The sequence below is a fragment of the Cydia strobilella genome, chromosome Z (genome assembly GCF_947568885.1).
Source record: "Cydia strobilella chromosome Z, ilCydStro3.1, whole genome shotgun sequence".
Classification (NCBI taxonomy): domain Eukaryota; kingdom Metazoa; phylum Arthropoda; class Insecta; order Lepidoptera; family Tortricidae; genus Cydia; species Cydia strobilella.
In genome coordinates, this window is record NC_086068.1 from 13557475 (window position 1) to 13576497 (window position 19023).

General features: G+C 37.3%; 1 protein-coding gene across 2 annotated transcripts in view; it reads left to right on the forward strand.

Annotated features, from left to right (window-relative positions):
- Positions 1-19023, forward strand: part of LOC134754277 (ras-specific guanine nucleotide-releasing factor RalGPS2) — a 52166-nt gene that overhangs the window by 20642 nt on the left and 12501 nt on the right. For both annotated transcript variants that reach the window (XM_063690500.1, XM_063690499.1), the window contains one exon: positions 4760-4969. In XM_063690500.1, coding sequence (XP_063546570.1) covers positions 4760-4969 — 210 coding nt within the window. The remainder of the gene's footprint in view (positions 1-4759; positions 4970-19023) is intronic.

Sequence of the window (19023 nt, forward strand, 5' to 3'; positions counted from 1 at the left end):
TGATGTTAAATATAATTCTGAACGCACAAGTTGAGTCGATGCAATTTCAAAATGCACCGTTGACATTTCATACGTCAGAAATGTCAACATTGTCAACAATTTTTTTAATAAAAAACTTTTCTCACCGACTCGCGTAAAAATACACAACTTCCAGAGTTTTCTGTTATAATATCGTAAAGAAATGAGTGATTCCAGTGATGAAGATTATCTAACGCCTATGAATGTTGCATTTTCCTCGCTATAGTGAGGTGAAAAGTTTTGTGTTATACACGGGCGCAAATGTATTTTACTTCTCGTGTGTTGAAACACTCGCTACGCTCAGGATTCTATTTTAGCTATTTCGCTTCGCTCGTGGTTCACCTATAGAATCCTTTCGCTTGCTCGTGTTTCAGTTCTACACTCGCGGGTAAAATACAACTTTGCACCCTTGTATAACAAATAACTATACCCGTATAATGAGTATTTTCCCTGATTTCGCGGTCAAAAATTGACCAAATCAGAAAATTTCACTATACTGGACAAAATTGGCCCTTTTTGCATAGGTGTATCGCGGTAAGTATGTAGCCTACAGAGTTGATTCTAGTCTTAAATTGTAGCAATTTCAGTTAAAATTAGTTTGTTTATAGACTTTTTTTGGTAGAAATGCACAGTTTTGGACTTATATTGAGAATGCCAAAAAAAGTACGAAAATAATGCGATTTTTCGAGTGGTGCAAAGTTACGAGAGGCGTTCAATATAAAGTGAGAATGAGATGCAAAGTCTTTCAATACTAGGAAATTAAATACTGGCCGGTAAAGCGAATCTATCTAGCTGATTGCTATGAAAAAAAAAACGAACTTTTGTTAAAAAAAATTTACGGTCATTTCTTTGCAATGCTATTGAGTACGTTAGCGAAAATAGAGAAAATTGAACTGCGCGCCGTTATCAAATACTTGTGTTTGAAATTTTTTTATACGGACCAAGTCAATTTAGATTTGCGGGACACTTTAGGGTCTAATGCTCCTCCGTATTCGACAGTCGCACGTTGCTGCGGCGAATTTAGACGTGGAAGAACATCGACCATGGACGACCCCCGCTCCGGACGCCCTCCTACAGCAGTAACTGAAAAAAGTCGAAAACTTAGTTAAAGCGGATCGTCGTGTCACGGTTCGTTTTATTGCTGAAAATGTAAAAATTTCAACGGGGAGCGTGCATAATATTTTACATGAATGCTTGGGTTGAAAAAGGTATCTGCGCGTTGGGTACCAAGAATGCTTACTGACACGCAAAAACAAACTAGAGTCTGGATGTGTCAAGAAGCTTTGGACCTAATACAGCAAAACCGGGAACTTTTTTTGGCGCGATTTATAACAATGGACGAAACATGACGACTGCAGTCTATGACATGGAAAAGGCCAGCTTCTCCAACTCCGAAGAAATTCAAGGTGGGCCCATCTGCCGGTAAGGTCATGGGCTCTGTTTTTTGGGATGGTAAAGGGGTAGTAATGATTGAGTATCTCGAGCATGGATCTACTATTACGGGCACTTCATATGCCAAACAAATAGCAACATTGCGCAATGAGATCCGCGAAAAACGGCGAGGTAAACTCTCGAAAGTTATGCTGTTCCACCAGGACAATGCCCCGGCACACAAGTCCGCCGTTGCAATGGCCGCAATTCGTGATGCTAAGTTCGATATCCTTAAGCATCCTTCGTATTCACCAGATCTCGCCCCCAGTGATTTCTATCTATTTCCGAGATTGAAAGAATGGGTACCTAATGATTCTCCGAATAATTTTTAACAGATTATCGATTCGCAGACAACGATTCGCCGAACATCGGTTCGCAGAGTGATTAATTTGTAGATGTAACTTTTGGTCGACTAAAGTTACGCAGACTCTTGGTTCACATACAGTTCAGTTCGCTTCTGTGTAGATTAGCAGAACTATTATTAGACGATTTTCATTTGGCAGAGTAATCTTTTCGTTTAAGCAATGTTAATCGTTATTTTCGCAATTAAAACTTCTTACAAAAAAAACCGACTTCAAAAAGGATGAAATAAAATATAATCCTTTTTTAAGTATATGCGTTAAGTATATGTATAAAAAGTAAGTTACGAAGACGTTAGCGAGTATGTAGTGCCAAACTCGTGGTAAGGCTACAGTTGCACTACATCAAATTGATGGTTTTCGGGAGGAAATGGATTAGTTACTTTAGAAAACAACGAAATCACTATACACGTGCCTTTAAAATTTGAAAGTTACCTCAATTCCTCATGGTTCCCATCATCCTAGTACACTGTACCTAGATGGAAAAACATCCTGTATGTCAAATCTATAGGTATACCTAGATTAGATTAATAATTAGAAACAGATTGCTGGCTTATACAGGTGATGATTTATAAAAATTATTAAAATGATTAAGTTTATATGTTTTTTCTTTTAAAATATATCCTCTTGTTAATTGATTGCCCGCTGAAGAATCACATCTATCCTGCTGCCGTTGTAAGCTTGTGTCACAAAAAACTAGATATTAAATAAAACCAGATACCGTAATTGCTTCTAGTTTAGGTTTTAATCAATGTTTAACCTAAATATGAACAAAAGCATACCTAATATAGGTTTTAATTTTATGGTAACTTCTGTTAGTGAACATAAGTAGACAATTAAATCATCAAGTAGACAATTAAATTATCAAAACCATCTTTATCAGACTCAAACTAAAAGTTATTGTGTAGGTTAGTCATGTCCTAGTCTATCCATAAATAAGAGAAGTTCTGCTAATCAATATTAATGCCAAATGAACATTCGACCTATTGTGTTTCGACCAATGGTTTCTCTACGATGATTATTCTACGAACAGTAAATATGCGTATCAATTGCTCTGCTTATTGACTACTCTTGCAAACGACTATTATGTGTAATGAGATTCTGCCGATCGTTACTCGGCCAAAGAACCCGTCGGCGAATCGTTGTCGGCGAAACAAAAATCGGCGTATTTTTTTCGGCATATCAATAGGGCACCATAAGACACTTGACACTTTCCGCACGGAGATCAGAAAATGGGTTTAAAAAAATATTAGTAAGTTTATTTTATTAATTTTGATCTCACAACAATGTTTTCTTGTATGTCCATGTTATGTTATGTTTTTATACTCTCCTGTAAAAGTTGAAATGTTAATTGGATTGCAGGTTGTAGAAGGATATTTCATGAATTCAGTTACCTAAAACGAAGAAGTAATTCACAATATGTATGATTCTAAAGAGCAAATCAGTGACAGAAAATTATATATCATTTTAAGTTTTCGTTCATATATCCATATTAGTGTATGGAAATGTGAAACTATTATTTCTAAAATAAATTATTCGTCCCTAATTTACACAAAATTATACCAAATTTGATGTAATAGCAACAGATAGGTAGAAATAGAGGCAAATTGGACCGCCGACTTTTCCCCTCCCTTTTTGGGGGGTAGCCAGGACTTAAACTCGTAGCTAGTGCGTCAGCTCAGCTTTATATGAATCACGGCATAATAGTGTTAAACGATATCCCCTGGGACCAATGTACATACTCAGTTCACTTACTTCGCCTAGTAAGAGGAAAATCGCGACTTTTTTATGGTTTATCGATAATTTATGACATCACTAGATTATCGACGTTAAATGTCGACTATTGCACATCACTTTTCTGTCTGTGTACGTATTTAGAAACTTGAACCCGCCCCTAAAATTAGTGCGATAAGGACAACTGCAGCTTAGGCCAAAAATCCTGCGTAAAAATCTCAAAAATCGAGGTTTCGTTCTCGACTGTTTCCTCCTCCAAAACTTAACCAATCGTAACGAAATTTGGAAATCTAGATGATTATGAAATTATCTGTGTCGGACTGTTTTGATTTTTTGGCTAATTCATATCAGTTTTGAATACCACGCTTCTCATTGCGGCATAGTCAGTAAGGCCATTTTTTGCCATGTTTGAAGGGCTCTACCTTCTTAAAAAACAAAAATATCAAAAAAAGCAAAACAGTCCGACACAGATATTGACAATATTAATCTGTGTTCAAAAAATCATTGCTCTAGCTTCAAAAACCACGGAGGAAACAGTCGAGTACGTTTGTATGGAGAAATGACCACTCCTGTTGGCTCTTAATTGGGGAAACAAGGATAAACGATGTCCTATTTCTATACCGCTTTAGTTCCACGCTCTTTCTACCAGCCATGCATTCTCAAAGTGAACCCTAGGGCTCCGCAAAGTCTCTGTGGGGGCTCCGCGGGAAAAAGCGAAAACAAATCAATAACCAGCTCTCCTTTATCTCTGGTGGTGCTCTCCAAAAGGGTTCCGTCGCTAAAAATGTTTGCAGCCGCAGCTTTATAACATTCATTCTCTCACCAAATAGCAGTGGGTTTTTGAAGTCTTAGTTAAATAAAATAAAAATAATCTGACTGGCCTCGGCTGGGTTTAGGTTTTTTGCCCAATTTTTTTTAATACCTACAGTATATTCTCACTAATCCGGCACTAATGCTGATACAAGACAGCCGGATTACTGGAAAACTCGGATTACTGAAAGTTAGAGCAAATCTTTATATTTATTTTGATATGTTTTTAGTATGTCTTAGAAATACACAATACTAAATTCAAAGAAAATACTACTGTTATCTGGAACTTAGCAATTTATATAGAGATTGAAGTGCGATAATAAGCGCACATAGTAAATTAGGACATAGAGTGATCATTTGTACCCCCATTTTAGTGCCGGATTAACGAGCTGTATGTGGTTTTTCAGATTGTCACTAAAGCTGGAGTCCCCCTCGCCCGTCGGCAGCTGCGCCGGGTCCAAGGAGTCCGTGAAAGAGACCGGCGTGGCCGGTGCGCCCGCCGCCTACTCGCTCTCGCCCTCGCACCGGCTCGGCTCCGGCTCGCTCCGCCTGCACACCAACTACCCCCACTCCAAATTCATACCTACACACAGGAAATGTAGATCGCTGGGATCTAAGTACGTATTTGTTCATATCCTTATTTTGTTTCAAACACAACTTTATTGGAATTCTAAACGAGCTAGATAGAAATATTTCAATGTTTTAGGTTCCTTTATTGTGAGATTGTGACTGGTTGATTGTTACTAACACAACATTTTCTTTAGTAATTTATGTGATACACAGTGTCACAAACAAATTTTTTGGTAATGTTTTTGGAACTTTTTGGTAAACAAAAGTTGAACCAACTACAATGTGATGTATGGCGTTTATATCATGCTTGCTACTCACTTATCTCAGAAAAGAATTCAACACTATTTTTTGGCACTATTTCCCTTATAAGGTAAATAAAATAGAAGCAGCCATAGATAGAGTGATATTTGCGCAAATACAACCATGCTAATATCTGGTCTCAAGACACGCATTTGCCGTCATGCGTGAAACAGAAACGGTAAATCCGTTTCGAAACTAAAGGATTATTTTATTAGAGTTGAATTATGACATCAAAAAAGGGTTAACTTATTAGGTTCAACTTCTGTTAGCCGGAATATCTCAGTCACAAATAGTGCTAATATTCGTTTATCCACATCACTATCACTTTTAAGTACTTCGCATTTCGATTTGTTTTAGCAAGATAAAACAAATAGGAGGAATTAGTCATTGCATTACACTTATACATTTAGACATATCTTTTTTGATGTTTTTCCTTTTGATAAGTATCTATAATGTTTTTTTTCCTCTCATGACCGGTACATAGGTTTCGTAGCACGAGTTTGCCAAGAAATTTTCACAAGGTCAATGTTGGTGTTGGGTGAGTCCCTTATTCCCTTGATTGAATTGAAGCAGGTCAGCTTGCATTGTGTTGTATTTTAAATGTAGATGATGCTACACTTGGTATGCAGAACGGTATCACTAGCATGCTTTTTGTTCGTCCGTAAATATTATTTATTTTTAATATAAGAAGGCATTTTGGTTTTTTTGTGAGAACTAAGTTGTAAATGATGTTAAGATGAGGTTTCTATAAAGAAAAGCTAATAAAATCTCTCATCTTTGATGCTATATAGTCTTCAGTGTAATAATATGTTTTTACTTGGATAAAGTTTTTCCACAATATGGTTTATGTTCTGAGCGTATTGTTCTAAAAACAATTATATACAACTCGTCTATTTTCAAAAAAGGGAACCATATTTTTTCTAAATTAACAACTGTGCTAAGGGACGTTAATAACAATAACGCACTTAGATATATTTTATTTAAATACCCTCCTGTCGGAACTTACTGTTTTGCAATAGAATCATTGTCGATGTTTTGCGTGTTGAAATATTTTTAGCTAACTCTACAAGCACGCTGGGAACTGGAAATTGTATTATACACATAATTAATGAATACTGCACGGTCCTCCGTTATAACATGATTATTAATAAATCATACTATGCACTCACGATAACAGTTTATTGATAGGTAGCGTGATTGATAAGAGTAGCTGTGAGCACAAGAAATAATAGTAATTATTATTAATATTAAACCTTCAATCAAAGTCAATGATTTGACTTTTTTTGGTTCTATTTCTCGTCATAATTCATGAATCTATCCTGCACCAACATTTATGTCTCTGTTTGACCTAATGGTTGACTGGTAGAGAATGCCTTTTGGCATTAAGTCCGCCATTTGTACATTTTTCTTTGCTTGTGCAATAAAGTTTAAATAAATAAATAAATAAATGATTCACTGATTCGGTTTCGGGGTTTTATGTACCTAATGTCATAAAAAACTTCCAGTTTCACTGCATTTATCAATAGTGCTCTTAATAATGTATCGTATCCGCATTATTCATGGTCATGTTGTTACTGAACAAGTTGAACAACCAACAACTTGTCGCCGATTAGCGTAGCGGCGCTTCTGACTTAATTACTTAGGTGTAGGTGTAGGTGTGCCTACACAAAAACGATGTCAATTTTGTCATGGGATTTACTACCGATCTACGGTTCACAAGGGGGCACTTATTGATAATGTAATGCTATTTTGAACCTTTAAATGAAATGCCTTTTTATGATTTTTTCGTGTCCTGTAAGGACAGTCTTTGAATTGAGCGAGTAGCATAAATTTAGATTATTACTTAGGAGGAAGTAAAAGATTTTATTTTATGTTGCACTTTAAACATCCAAAAGTTAATAAAATTGATGTTTGGAGATTTAGCTACACAATTATGCATAATATCTAAGTACATATAACAAGAAATGACAGCACCTAACCAGTCCAGAACAGTTCTCTTTAGAATTTTCAGCATTAGTCAGATTTGCCAAAATTACCACAAATTTCGATTTATGTAGTTAACTAAAAATAAAAATATAGGTAATATAACCCCGGTAGTGTAATTAATACTTAATAGTTGGTATACTGTCGGCAGCGTAGTCAGTATCATCACCGTTGAACACGGAATTTTTGCCACGGCTGACTTGGGATTCTTTGGAAGCTTGGGCTTCGCTCGGCAACCCATGGGCCATGTCCTACGAGACAAAAAAGCAGGAGGAGGTAGATACCTCCTCCTCTTCAGATGAAGAGGTGCTAATTTTAGGACTACAAAAACTGCAACGTCGACATCGAGAGTTAAACCATTTTTTTTGTTACTACACGAATTTTAAGACGTACCTAACTTGGCTATGCCGCTAGATATGATTATAAAGTGTTTACTGTTTAGCCAAACATTGAATTTTAGTAGGTACTTAGTGGTACAGTAGTTACCCATAGTATCGGATAGAATAAAGCCCCAAAAGTACCTACCTGCCACAATTCTGCTTTTACATTCATAGACAAATATCTATTTGTAAAACTATTAGCACTGGAAGAAGCTTTCGATTCGTTGTCCAATGCAATACTCTTTAGTTTAACGTATTAGGTAACAAAATTAGAGTAGCAGATAATAATCAAATCTTTATTTCAGTGAGGTATTATAAAATAAGTTTTTGGCAAATATAAATTTTGGGATCAAGCTTTTATCGCTGACTGTACTTTTATTTCCACAGGCAACTAAAACCTATTCTTTTAGTGCGTAGACTAAAATGACATTTCATGTGTTGCTAGTTTTTTACGTCTTATAAATAGTGATGTGCTACAACCGGTACTAACCGAAAATAAACGTTTGGGAGGTACTGTAAAGGGGTATTGTCTACATAGGATCTTTAGGAAAGCCAGTTGATCGTACAGAACAAGTCGTTTACATGATCGGTGAAAACGAGAAGCGTAGGAAGCTGACAGAGATATTGCAAAGCAATGTTGAACCTCCAATAATCATATTCGTGAACCAGAAGAAAGGAGCTGATGTTTTGGCTAAAGGTCTCGAGAAGCTGAGCTTCAATGCTTGCACGCTACATGGCGGGAAAGGGCAAGAGCAACGTGATTTCGCATTGGCAAGTCTTAAGAACGGAACCAAAGACATCCTTGTGGCAACTGACGTTGCTGGTCGTGGTATTGACATCAAGGATGTTAGCATGGTCATCAACTATGATATGGCCAAAACGATTGAGGACTACACACATCGTATCGGCGGTACTGGTCGTGCCGGTAAAACCGGCACAGCAGTTTCATTTGTGACAAAGGAGGATTCAGCCTTATTCTATGATCTTAAGCAAGTACTACTTCAAAGCTCCGTTTCTATATACCCCGCACCCCACCATGTAAAGGGGTTACGCCTAGTGGGAGGATTTGGAATGGAAAAAAATTATTTCAGCACTGCTGTTATAGATCTCTTCTTATCTTTTTTTATTCAATTTTTCTAGTTACAAATAAATATGACTAGCGGAGATGGCTGCCTCTCAAGGAATGGCGAACACGCACCCCCGTTCCATTTGACAGGGCGATACGATTCTAAATTCAAAACGTGGCTGTTGCCAGTTACTAATAAAAAGGCTGTAAAGGTTACACTCCTTTACAGTACTTATATTTGTTGATAAGTGTCTGTAACACAATGAATGGATAATCCGTGACGCGCTAAAAGGGGACACTAGGAGAGGTATTAAAAGGGTGAAATAGTGTAGGTAAAAATGCCATCATTTTGAGGCATTAAGAAATTTTGTATCCAGGTGTATACACAATATTTCTAATATTTAAAAGCGATTTTATTGTAAGATTAACAGTGACCTCGAAGCTACATATCATATATAGGTAGCTCATAATGCACCAAGTTATTCATCCTAGGACTCGAACTATGTCCATACCTAATTTCGTCTTAATCGCTTCAGCGGTTATTAATTTCCCATACAAATTTCCACACCCCTTTACAACCCCTTAAGGGGCGAGTTCTGGAATAAAAAGTATCCTATGTCCTTCCCCGGGACTCAAACTACCCCTATACCAAATTTCAACTAAATCGGTTCAGCTGTTTAAGCGTGAAGAGGTAACAGACAGACAGACAGACAGAGACACTTTCGCATTTATAATATTAAGTATGGATTTCCTATTATGTAGCGAGTACATTTCATTTATTGTTTATTTTGAATCTAAAACTAATTTAATATTTATCGGTTTTTCACGAACTGAAATCAAGGATCAGCACTGTTTATTTTAAGCTAGTATCATTATTTCTACGTTTGACATTTGTGGTTGTCATTTTAGTCTACGCAATTAAAGAATAGGCTTTAATACTCATGGAGACAATTCTAAAAACTCCAAAACACAATTAGGTTTCGTTGTTTTATTTTATCACAGAGTGCCTATGGCCACCTCCTGTCTCCATCATCAGATCAGATCAGCACGGTAGGTACCATAATATTGCCTTGTCACCCAACTTACATATGTACCTATGCAAATTTTCAGCAAATCGGACACCGGGAAGTGGGTAAAATTTAACTTGCAAGATTTGATTACAGACCAACACACAGACAGACAACGGGACAGGTGAAACTAAATAAAAGCATGGAAAAATATATCTAAAAACTATAAAACACTTTATGCCGTCGATATATTAGTTATTACGGAACCCCGCAGTGTTAGGGAGCCGGCCGCGGAACCCCGGGAACTTGACATTCACACCCTTCGGCCAAAACGCCTTGGTTAAAGGTTTTGGTAATAACATAAATAAGTGTTTAACGTAATGCTTTAGTATGAAAATCTACATGTAACGTTATTGTGTACAAGAAATTAAAAAAAAAAAAATCTGGTACGTACACAATTTAAAATCCTACAATACAGAGTAGTTATTATAGAAATAAACTACAAAATGTAGTTATAATTTGGCAGTATGAATAAATACTTAAAGCCCCCTCCACACGAATTGCGGCGCGAAGCCGTGAACGCGAGTGTAGACAGTTCGCTAATCAGCGAAATCGACACCACACTCGCGTTCGCGGCTTTGCGCCGCGATTCGCGCACGAGTGTGCAGTGGGCTTAAAATAAATGACGTGTTAAAAAAAAGTATTTTATTTGTTTGCCATTGTTTTATTTTACTCACAATCGAAATGAAAAGCAGTGTGTATAACTCAGGCACAAACGCCTATTTTTATCCTCGGCTATATTGGTCCTCGCTGCCGCTCGGACCAATAAATTGCCTCGTGTGAAAATAAATCGCTTTGTGCCCGTGTTGTACAATCTACTATTCCATCTTTCCGGCTGACATGTATTCCCAATACACATTTCGCAGGTCCAAGATCCTTCATAACAAACTGTTTCATCATCTCCTCTTTTACCACCCTTTTCTCAGTTTGATTATTGCTGAATATCAAAATGTCATAAATGCCAAGAATGACAATTCCATTGTTATTCGATCAAACGTAGACACACGGCTCGGACGCCAGCCTCTTAAACTTCAACTTTTTCACAAGAACGTCGTTTATCTTCTCATTCCATGATCTGCTGGCTTGTTTCAATCAGTAGACAGCCTTCAGCAAACGAAACGCTTTTCCTTTTTACCTCTTTTTTCAAGTCTCCCTTTAGAAAAGCTGTCTTGACGTCCATATGATCAACTTCCATTTCATATTCTGCCGCCAGTGCTAAGAGTAATCGCTTCGCAACCAATCGAGCCTTGTATTGCAGCAGCTCTCCATTCAAACCTCTCTTTTTCTTAAATATCCACTTCCACTTGACAGGTTTCTTCCCCTTCGGCAAGTCCACAAGTTCCAGACATTTATTATCTAAGAAAGACTGATACTCACCTTGCATTGCTCCCTTCCACTGCGCAGACTCAGGACCGTCGAGTGCCTCGCGCACGGTAGTGGGCGTTTCCGCGCCGCAACTCGCACCAGTGGTGAATACCGCACAAAACGCATCTTCAAATTCGCTCCGTCTTCTCGATTCCTCCGAATCCCAAGATGACGACCTAGGAGCGTACTCTTCATCCGAAGTACTGGTTTCTTCGTTTTCGGTACCATCCATGTCCTGGTTCTCGCTCGCAGGTTCCGGCTCTTCCGCGACGTCAACGTCCACCGTCTGCACTCCTACATTTTCAGAATCATAATTAATGGCCATGTACGGAGTCGGCTCGTTGACCACAGGTTGCTGAACCGGGTCCTAGTAGAATTTGTCCTCTACAAACACGACATTACGCGAAAATATACATTTCGTAGGATGAGCGGGATCTATGAGCCGATATCCTTTCGTATTCTCGCAGTAACTAACAAAAATGTACGGTTTACACTTTGGATCAAGTTTCATACGATCCTCTACGTCAGAGTAAGAAATACAACCAAAAATTCGTAAATGGTTCAAATTTACCTTAGATCCCGACCACTTCTCCTCAGGAGTTACGCCCAACACGGCCTTGGTTTTCGATCTGTTCTTCAGGTAAACTGCGGTATTCATTGCTTCTGCCCAGTATTTCTGATCCAAGCCAGCTTCCTGCAACATACTCGTACACCTCGCAGCCTCAACAATCGTGCGATTCGCCCTTTCCACGACTGAGTTCTGTTCTGGACAATGACGAATTGTTAGCTGGTGTCTGATGCCATACTGCTTCAGAAATTCATCAAACTTTTTATTTACGAACTCGCCTCCCCGGTCACTACGCAGAATCTTTATAGTTTTGTTTGTTTGATTCTCGACTAGGGCTTTGAATTCTTTAAACTTACTAAAAACTTCGTCTTTCGTTTTAATAAAATAACTAAATGTTTTATAGGCCAAGCAATAAGAAGGTATTGAGGGAAATGCTAGGAACACAATTTTTGACTTCGTAGCTTTGTTTGGACTAGTTAGGAGATGAACATATCAAAAGTCCCCGACCGACCGTAACCCTGGTGCTGGTGGGAAGAGGGGGGTTTAAAGTTTAAATTTTTCGGTTTTTCGATTATATCTCGGAAACTATGCGTCTGAGCTACATGGCCACTTATACAAAATGAAAGGTGATTCAATTTGTCACAAGTTTTATTAGGTCAAGTTTTTTGATATCTTGTATGAATTTTGAGATATCCGCTCTTGAAGGTTTATTTAGGGCTCTCATGTTTATCTTGATTATCTACATCAGTGAAGCTGCTAGGCCGGGTTTGGTTACATTTTCGTATAAATCGGAGGTGCTGAATTAATTTATGGTATCAACATTGACACCTTTCCGAAGTAAAAACATATAAACTTTAAACACTTAACTTTTTTTTAACTCCTCTTCACGCTTAAACCGCTGAACCGATTGAGTTGAAATTTGGTAAATAGATGTTTTAAGTCCCGATACAGGATATAAGACAGTTAGTAGTATCTCAAAAATCATACTTTGAAGGTGTGAAATTTGGTGTGATAGCTTCTTCGCCGAAGTTGAATTTCTGAGGTTAATATAATTATAAATGATTTCTTTGGAAACGGTAACTTAGGGGTTTTCCCTTCAATGCAAGAAATACACTGTTTGAACTCAGAGTTATTGAAGTCAATGCCATTGGCCATACCTGATTTCAGTAGGTTCATGCTTCTTGAATTCAGATGAGAGAGACGGCGATGCCATACATCTTGATAAATCACATGTCCAGTCCCCACGTTCGCCGCGACATGTTCAGCGGACGCAAACTCAGACGATCTCGGTTTACTATTACGTGTGTTCGAGACGGTTTGTAGTTTGTAAAGACCATTCTCACATTTCGCAATAGCATATAAAACATTTCTAAAATAAATATTACAAACATCAGAAACAAATACGATTTTAAAACCTTTTGACGTCAAAGCGCTGACAGATAGCAAATTGCATGACAAGTTCGTAATATTAATAACGTTATAAAGTCTTTATACCGTCTTTAACATGCAGTTCGGTACTGCCACGACCCGCACTACAAAGTATTTCGCCGTTCGCCACGTTGACTTCCAAGCTCGTGTCAGGAACGAAGTCGTCAAGGATGTCCCTCCGGTTGCAAAAATGGCTCGATGCACCCTAATCGACGTACCAGAAATCCTTCTGCACATCCACCGACAGTGCGCTCAGCATGCTTGCCATTTCTTTGGCAACGGGTCCCTTCGTCTTCCTGTTCTCTGGATAATTCTTGGAAATGTGGCCCAGCCTTTTACAGCGGAAAAATTTGACAGGTCTTTCGTCACGTCGCTTCGCCACCATAACGGAACCACTGCTGGTGTCCGTTCCTTTATCCCGGCGCTGATGTTCTTGTAATAACTTTTGCTTCACTAGCTCGCTCGACAATTTCGCACTGCAGTTTTCTAGCGCCATTATTAGTGGGTCGTAGTCAGATGTGAGCCCACTTAACATTATCACAGCTAGAAACTCGTCGTTCAGCGGAGCTTCGATGTCGGTTAATTGCTGTGCGACATCACATATCTTCGTAAGATAAGATTCCATATCGGGATACTCCTGGAGCTTCATCCCAAACAACTGCCGCATTAAACCCAGTCTTCGGCAAAGACCCCTGTCTTTATACGCATTTTGAAGACTTACCCACGCCTCCCGTGGACACTTTATCGTCTCATAACACGTCTTTCGTAATTCGTAGTACTTTTGGTTGAAAAGTTGAGGTTCTTCGAGATCACCTTTCCAGATTTGGTGTTCTGTATTTCCCTTTTGCCAAATTGTTCTATTATAGAGTTATTGAATGCCAGCTCTAATATTTACCTCTGTCTTGATATAAGCTTTCTTCCACACTTCTTGCAGTTTAATACTTGTCGACGTTGTCGACTTAGTAGCGTCCGAAAGTGCCTCATTTTTTTTCTTTGTGATAGTGGAAAAGAACCAACAACACTTTTTCCTTGGAAAGAAGTAGAGCTCCTAAAATATTATCACAAGGAACCTTCTCGAGTAACCAAAATCCTCGTTTACTATCTGGGGGCATGGCAGTGCCCCCGCCAAGTCGAGCAAAACAAAGAGTGACAGACTCTTCCGTGTTATTCATAGTTCGTTCATTCATACGAGTGCAGCACGCCACTATATTTTTTTAAAGATTTTACGGGCAGGTCACATGATACGCCGGCGGCCCACAAAAGTTCCAGTGCCGCAGGCCACTATGATTTTTCATCAGTATTAATTGGCTTTATCAGCAGGCCATGTGGGCGGCCAGCGGGCCAATGTGTAAACTTTACCGGCAGGCCACGTGGTACACAATGATCCCACAAAAATAGGCTTACGCGTGATGGTACGCACGGCGTCAAAATAGGTAACTTTTTTTCTGTCTTGAAATAATGTAATGTTGTGTCCTTTAAAGCTCAACCAGACATTTCTTTTGTTTTCATTTAACAAAATCGACGGTCTCTTATGGCGTTGCCCTAAGTTATGTGTTATCAAGGTGCCAATATATTACCAATTTACAATGCCCAGGTTAGACGTGTGGGTAAATACCTACTAGAAACAACTTTGAGTTCATAGAAATAAAACTAAGAAACTGCTAAGACAGCATTTGTATTTTTTCTAAAAAATCAAATTAATGACAACTAATCAATTAATGAATAGATAAATTCTAAATCGTATGGTCTATAAAGTTTTTCAATACTGAAAATAATTAAGAAAATTTAGTCTAAAAACAAAAGGGGTGATTAACCCTCCCCAGTTTCCCCCATTGTTTGTGTGTGCGTGTGTTTTTTGTATCTGCGCACTGGCTTTACATGCTACGAGCCAGTGTTGACCGAAACGTTAATGCAATTGACAATTAACCACTACAAATTGAACCGTAATGTGTAAGCGTCCGTTACGGTTTACGGTTCAATTTGTAGTGGTTAATGGTCAATTGCTGTTAACGTTTGGCCAACACTGCTACGAGCTGGGGTGGGGAATACAAAATGTATTTTTTTTTCTAAAAACTGTGCATACGAGTATATCCACGTGGATTTACAGTGTTGGTTTAGGCACGTGTCCGTCCAGGCGCGTGAAAATATTTTGAATGCCGGGTTCTAAAAATTGGCCAATGGAAATGTTGGCCTGCTGTGTTAAAACGTTGACTTGTCAAGAACTAAAAATGTATTATGATTATGTGTTTCTGCCTTTGTTACGCCGTCGACCCACGTGGCCTGCGGGTAAAGTTGTTAAAAAATCATACTGGTCTGCTACAACAGAATCAACGTGGGCCGCCGGCGGCCTACTTGGCCTGCCGGTAAAGTTACTAAATATCACAGCAGCCTTCTTGACTCGATTTTTTTGGGGCGGCCGGCAACCCACATGTCCTGCCATAAAAATAAATTCGTTTGTTCTATGGCGCTGAGAGTGTTAATACATATGTACTGATAAAGGTGGAAATATCTATATTTTTTCTTTTTTTACCATTCTTCAAAAAGCTCCATAATTGTACACATATGTACACGTACACGTACTTTATATATATATATATATTATATATTTGACTTTTGTCCACCTAGCATGTTATAGACAGAACTCTGTGACCGCTATCTGTATCACCGCATCTTTGTTGCGTTCGTTTATTTGTTATCAATCACTTCCTTGTTTCCGAGGCGCTTTAACAAAACTCGTTATGGCGGAGATAGTATGGCCGGCCTTGCGGTATCATTCTTTGTTCATGAAATCATTAGAGTATGCTTGCCAATCTTGCCATACCTATTATGGTGTTAATTCGCAGGATAGAATCTAATCTATTGTTGGTCAAACCAAATTGTCAGTAAATATTTATGTCGCACTATAACATACATACACTGATATCGTTGTAATTTTATAATTTATCGGAAACCTAATTTTAGGAAGGACTTTACCGGATATACGTGGGTTGTTACTTTTAATAAGTGCATATTAATTACTTTACGTATCTGTTATTTTGTTCCTGCCTTCATATATAAAGTATGATTATGTCTTTTAAATATAAAATAAGTCTTAACAAAAATATTCATTCATCAATAATGCATGCGTCTATTTAAAAGCTTGTTTATTTAAACTAAGTTAAGTTGTGCTTTTGCTCACCTTTATTTTCCGTTCTAGCCTCCTAAGGTTCACCGGCTCACGGTCTTGTCTATAGGACTTATTAATTATGTTCGACGATATTTAAATCATTTTCAATAGGAACAGAGTTGCATTTGTTTTGATCCGTTCAATTTTCAAACAAAATAAAACCAACTCTGTTTCTTACAATGTAGATTCAAATTTCACTGAATTTTTTTGGATTATTTCCTTGTATGGCTGGACCTTAGGAGGATATATTTATGTGCCATTCTCTTGTTAGTTAACAGTCTTTTCTCAAACATGTAATGAAATATTTAAGTATATTATGTTCCTTAAAATAGGCTGCGAAGTGTCACGATTCAGGCGCGGCTAGACTAGAGGTCTTCTATGAAATTTCATTCAAAATTGCAAGCCTAGGCCGGCAAAGTGCTCTTTTTTAGGCTTTTTAACCTTACTAACATCAATTTACATGAGAAAAAAATAGCTCATATTATTTCTATCTATGAGTACTAAGGGGAACATACTCTGCGGCGGCGCCACTTTCAATGCCCATTATTTCGTTCCCTAGTACAGGTACAGCCATAAATATTATAGATACATGATGTACGTTTCAGGTATATCATTAAATACCATCATATTATTAATTGATTTTCACTATGGTGGCGCCGCTGCAGAGTAAGTAGCACACTGACTTATGGCAATTTTATTATTTGAAAAACTAAAAAAAACGCCTAGTTATGTGGTGAAAACGACAGAAACAGGCGGAAAAAATCAAAGATATATAAAAATATATACAGGTAATAAAAATACACGTGTAAAATATACGTGCTAGTAATATTTTGTGTGTAGTTTACTTTTAGTTTTTTTATAAATAAAACTTTAATTTCTTGGTTTTTATTTATTTATTTCATTGCATGTCTGAGAAAAGCACTATACATACCACGGCGTGAAAAGGGGTTGCCGGCCTCATTACAATAGTCTATTCTATTCGGCCGGCAACCCATTACTTCACGGCCTCTGTAGTAATGTAGCTACTATTACGAGTAGTACACTGTAGGCAACTGTAGGTATAGTCTTCTTGGCACTATTTGCACGTTCTTGCCGTATTCTTATTTTTATATTTAGGTACACTGTTTTTCACTATTCCGATAGCTTTGGAATGTTGGAGCAAATGCGTGTGCATTTACAGATATGAAGGAGGGATATACTTGGTTTTAAATTACATATTTATTTACATTAATTAAAACGTACTCGGAATAAATAAATAAAACACTTATATATTTAATTTATTAAAAGTTGACGTGTTTGACGTATGTACAGTAGCGGCAAAAAAATCTATCATATTATTCCTATTTTCTTGCAGGCATTAATTCGGAAATCCGTGAAATTACACTTTATATCATACAATAATTGTATCATCATCACGATCATATATATGTATACATATACTTACGTCCCACTGCACGTAGCCACATATTAGGCAGCCACGTTAGCACAATGCGGATTGGGGATAGGTGTCACACACATTTAATGTTAGCTCAGTACGGGTGAGTGTAGCTACGAAGCAAGTGTAACTGACCTTTATATTACGTAAAATAATTGAGATTTTGATACTGCTATAATCTGTTGTCATGAGTAAATAAACTATCAATTGTAATTTATTACTAAAGGTAACGTTGTCAAGCAATTTTAAGATTATCGTCATTTTAAAATTTCACAATTACCCCGGATTATATTTTATCATAAATTATGATAACTAACTAAGTATATAGTATAGATCAAAATTTATAAATTATCATCGTTTAGTATCATGGTAATAATTGCGTTTTAATATTAAAAATTGTTGTCTAGCGTGAACTAACAAAGTAGTCACACTTACTTCATTTTGCTGGGGAAGTGTGACCCTGACTCTACTTTCATTAAGGACCTTAAATACCATCTTAAAATCATCAAATGAACATAAAACACATTGATTTCAGCTAAAGTTGAACCATACCATATTGTACCTTAGGGCACAGTTCGAAATCCAACTTTATGATATTGATTTATGTGTTCAAAGTAAACTTTTACCAAAGTATGTCACACTTACCCATATTGACCTTATGTTATAAACAGGCATCGTAAACTGCGAGCGAAATCCATTTAAATGACGTATGACAACCAGTTAGACGTATGAAAACCCTAGTACTTTAATGGATTTCGCTCGCAGTTTACGATGCCTGGTTATAAAACTTATAAATTTTTTTTTTAATACAGTTGCTCAAAAAGTGCTACTTTTCGTGGCTGTTTAGCGTGCGGAAAGTTGGTTTTCGCGAACTAGTGCTTTTTACTTTTCCAATTTATTAAAATTTTTACTTGTTCCAATTCATGACTACTTATTGATGAGTGTTAATATTAGTTTCCTTTAAACGTCGTAATCAACATAAAAACCTACTGTTAATGTAAGAATACGAAAAATATGCATATTTCATATTTTATTACTTACCTCTTCATCATTATAAGTATTATGACACGTTTATTTTTTAACGTTGAAAAACCGTTCTTAATAAGTTGTCTGAATGGAACGTAACGCCTGTCAAAGAAGAGGCGTATTTTCTTACTGCAAGAATGTTTTAAGTTTCCAAAGGCAACATTCGATATTGTTTTTATAAATATACGATACACAAATAATCATAAATAACGATATTTAGGTAATAATAGTACAATGTTTTAATATTTACAATTGTTTCTGTCTTATAGAACATGCATTTGAAAAAAAAACTTTCATTGAAGTGGGTTCAATAATAA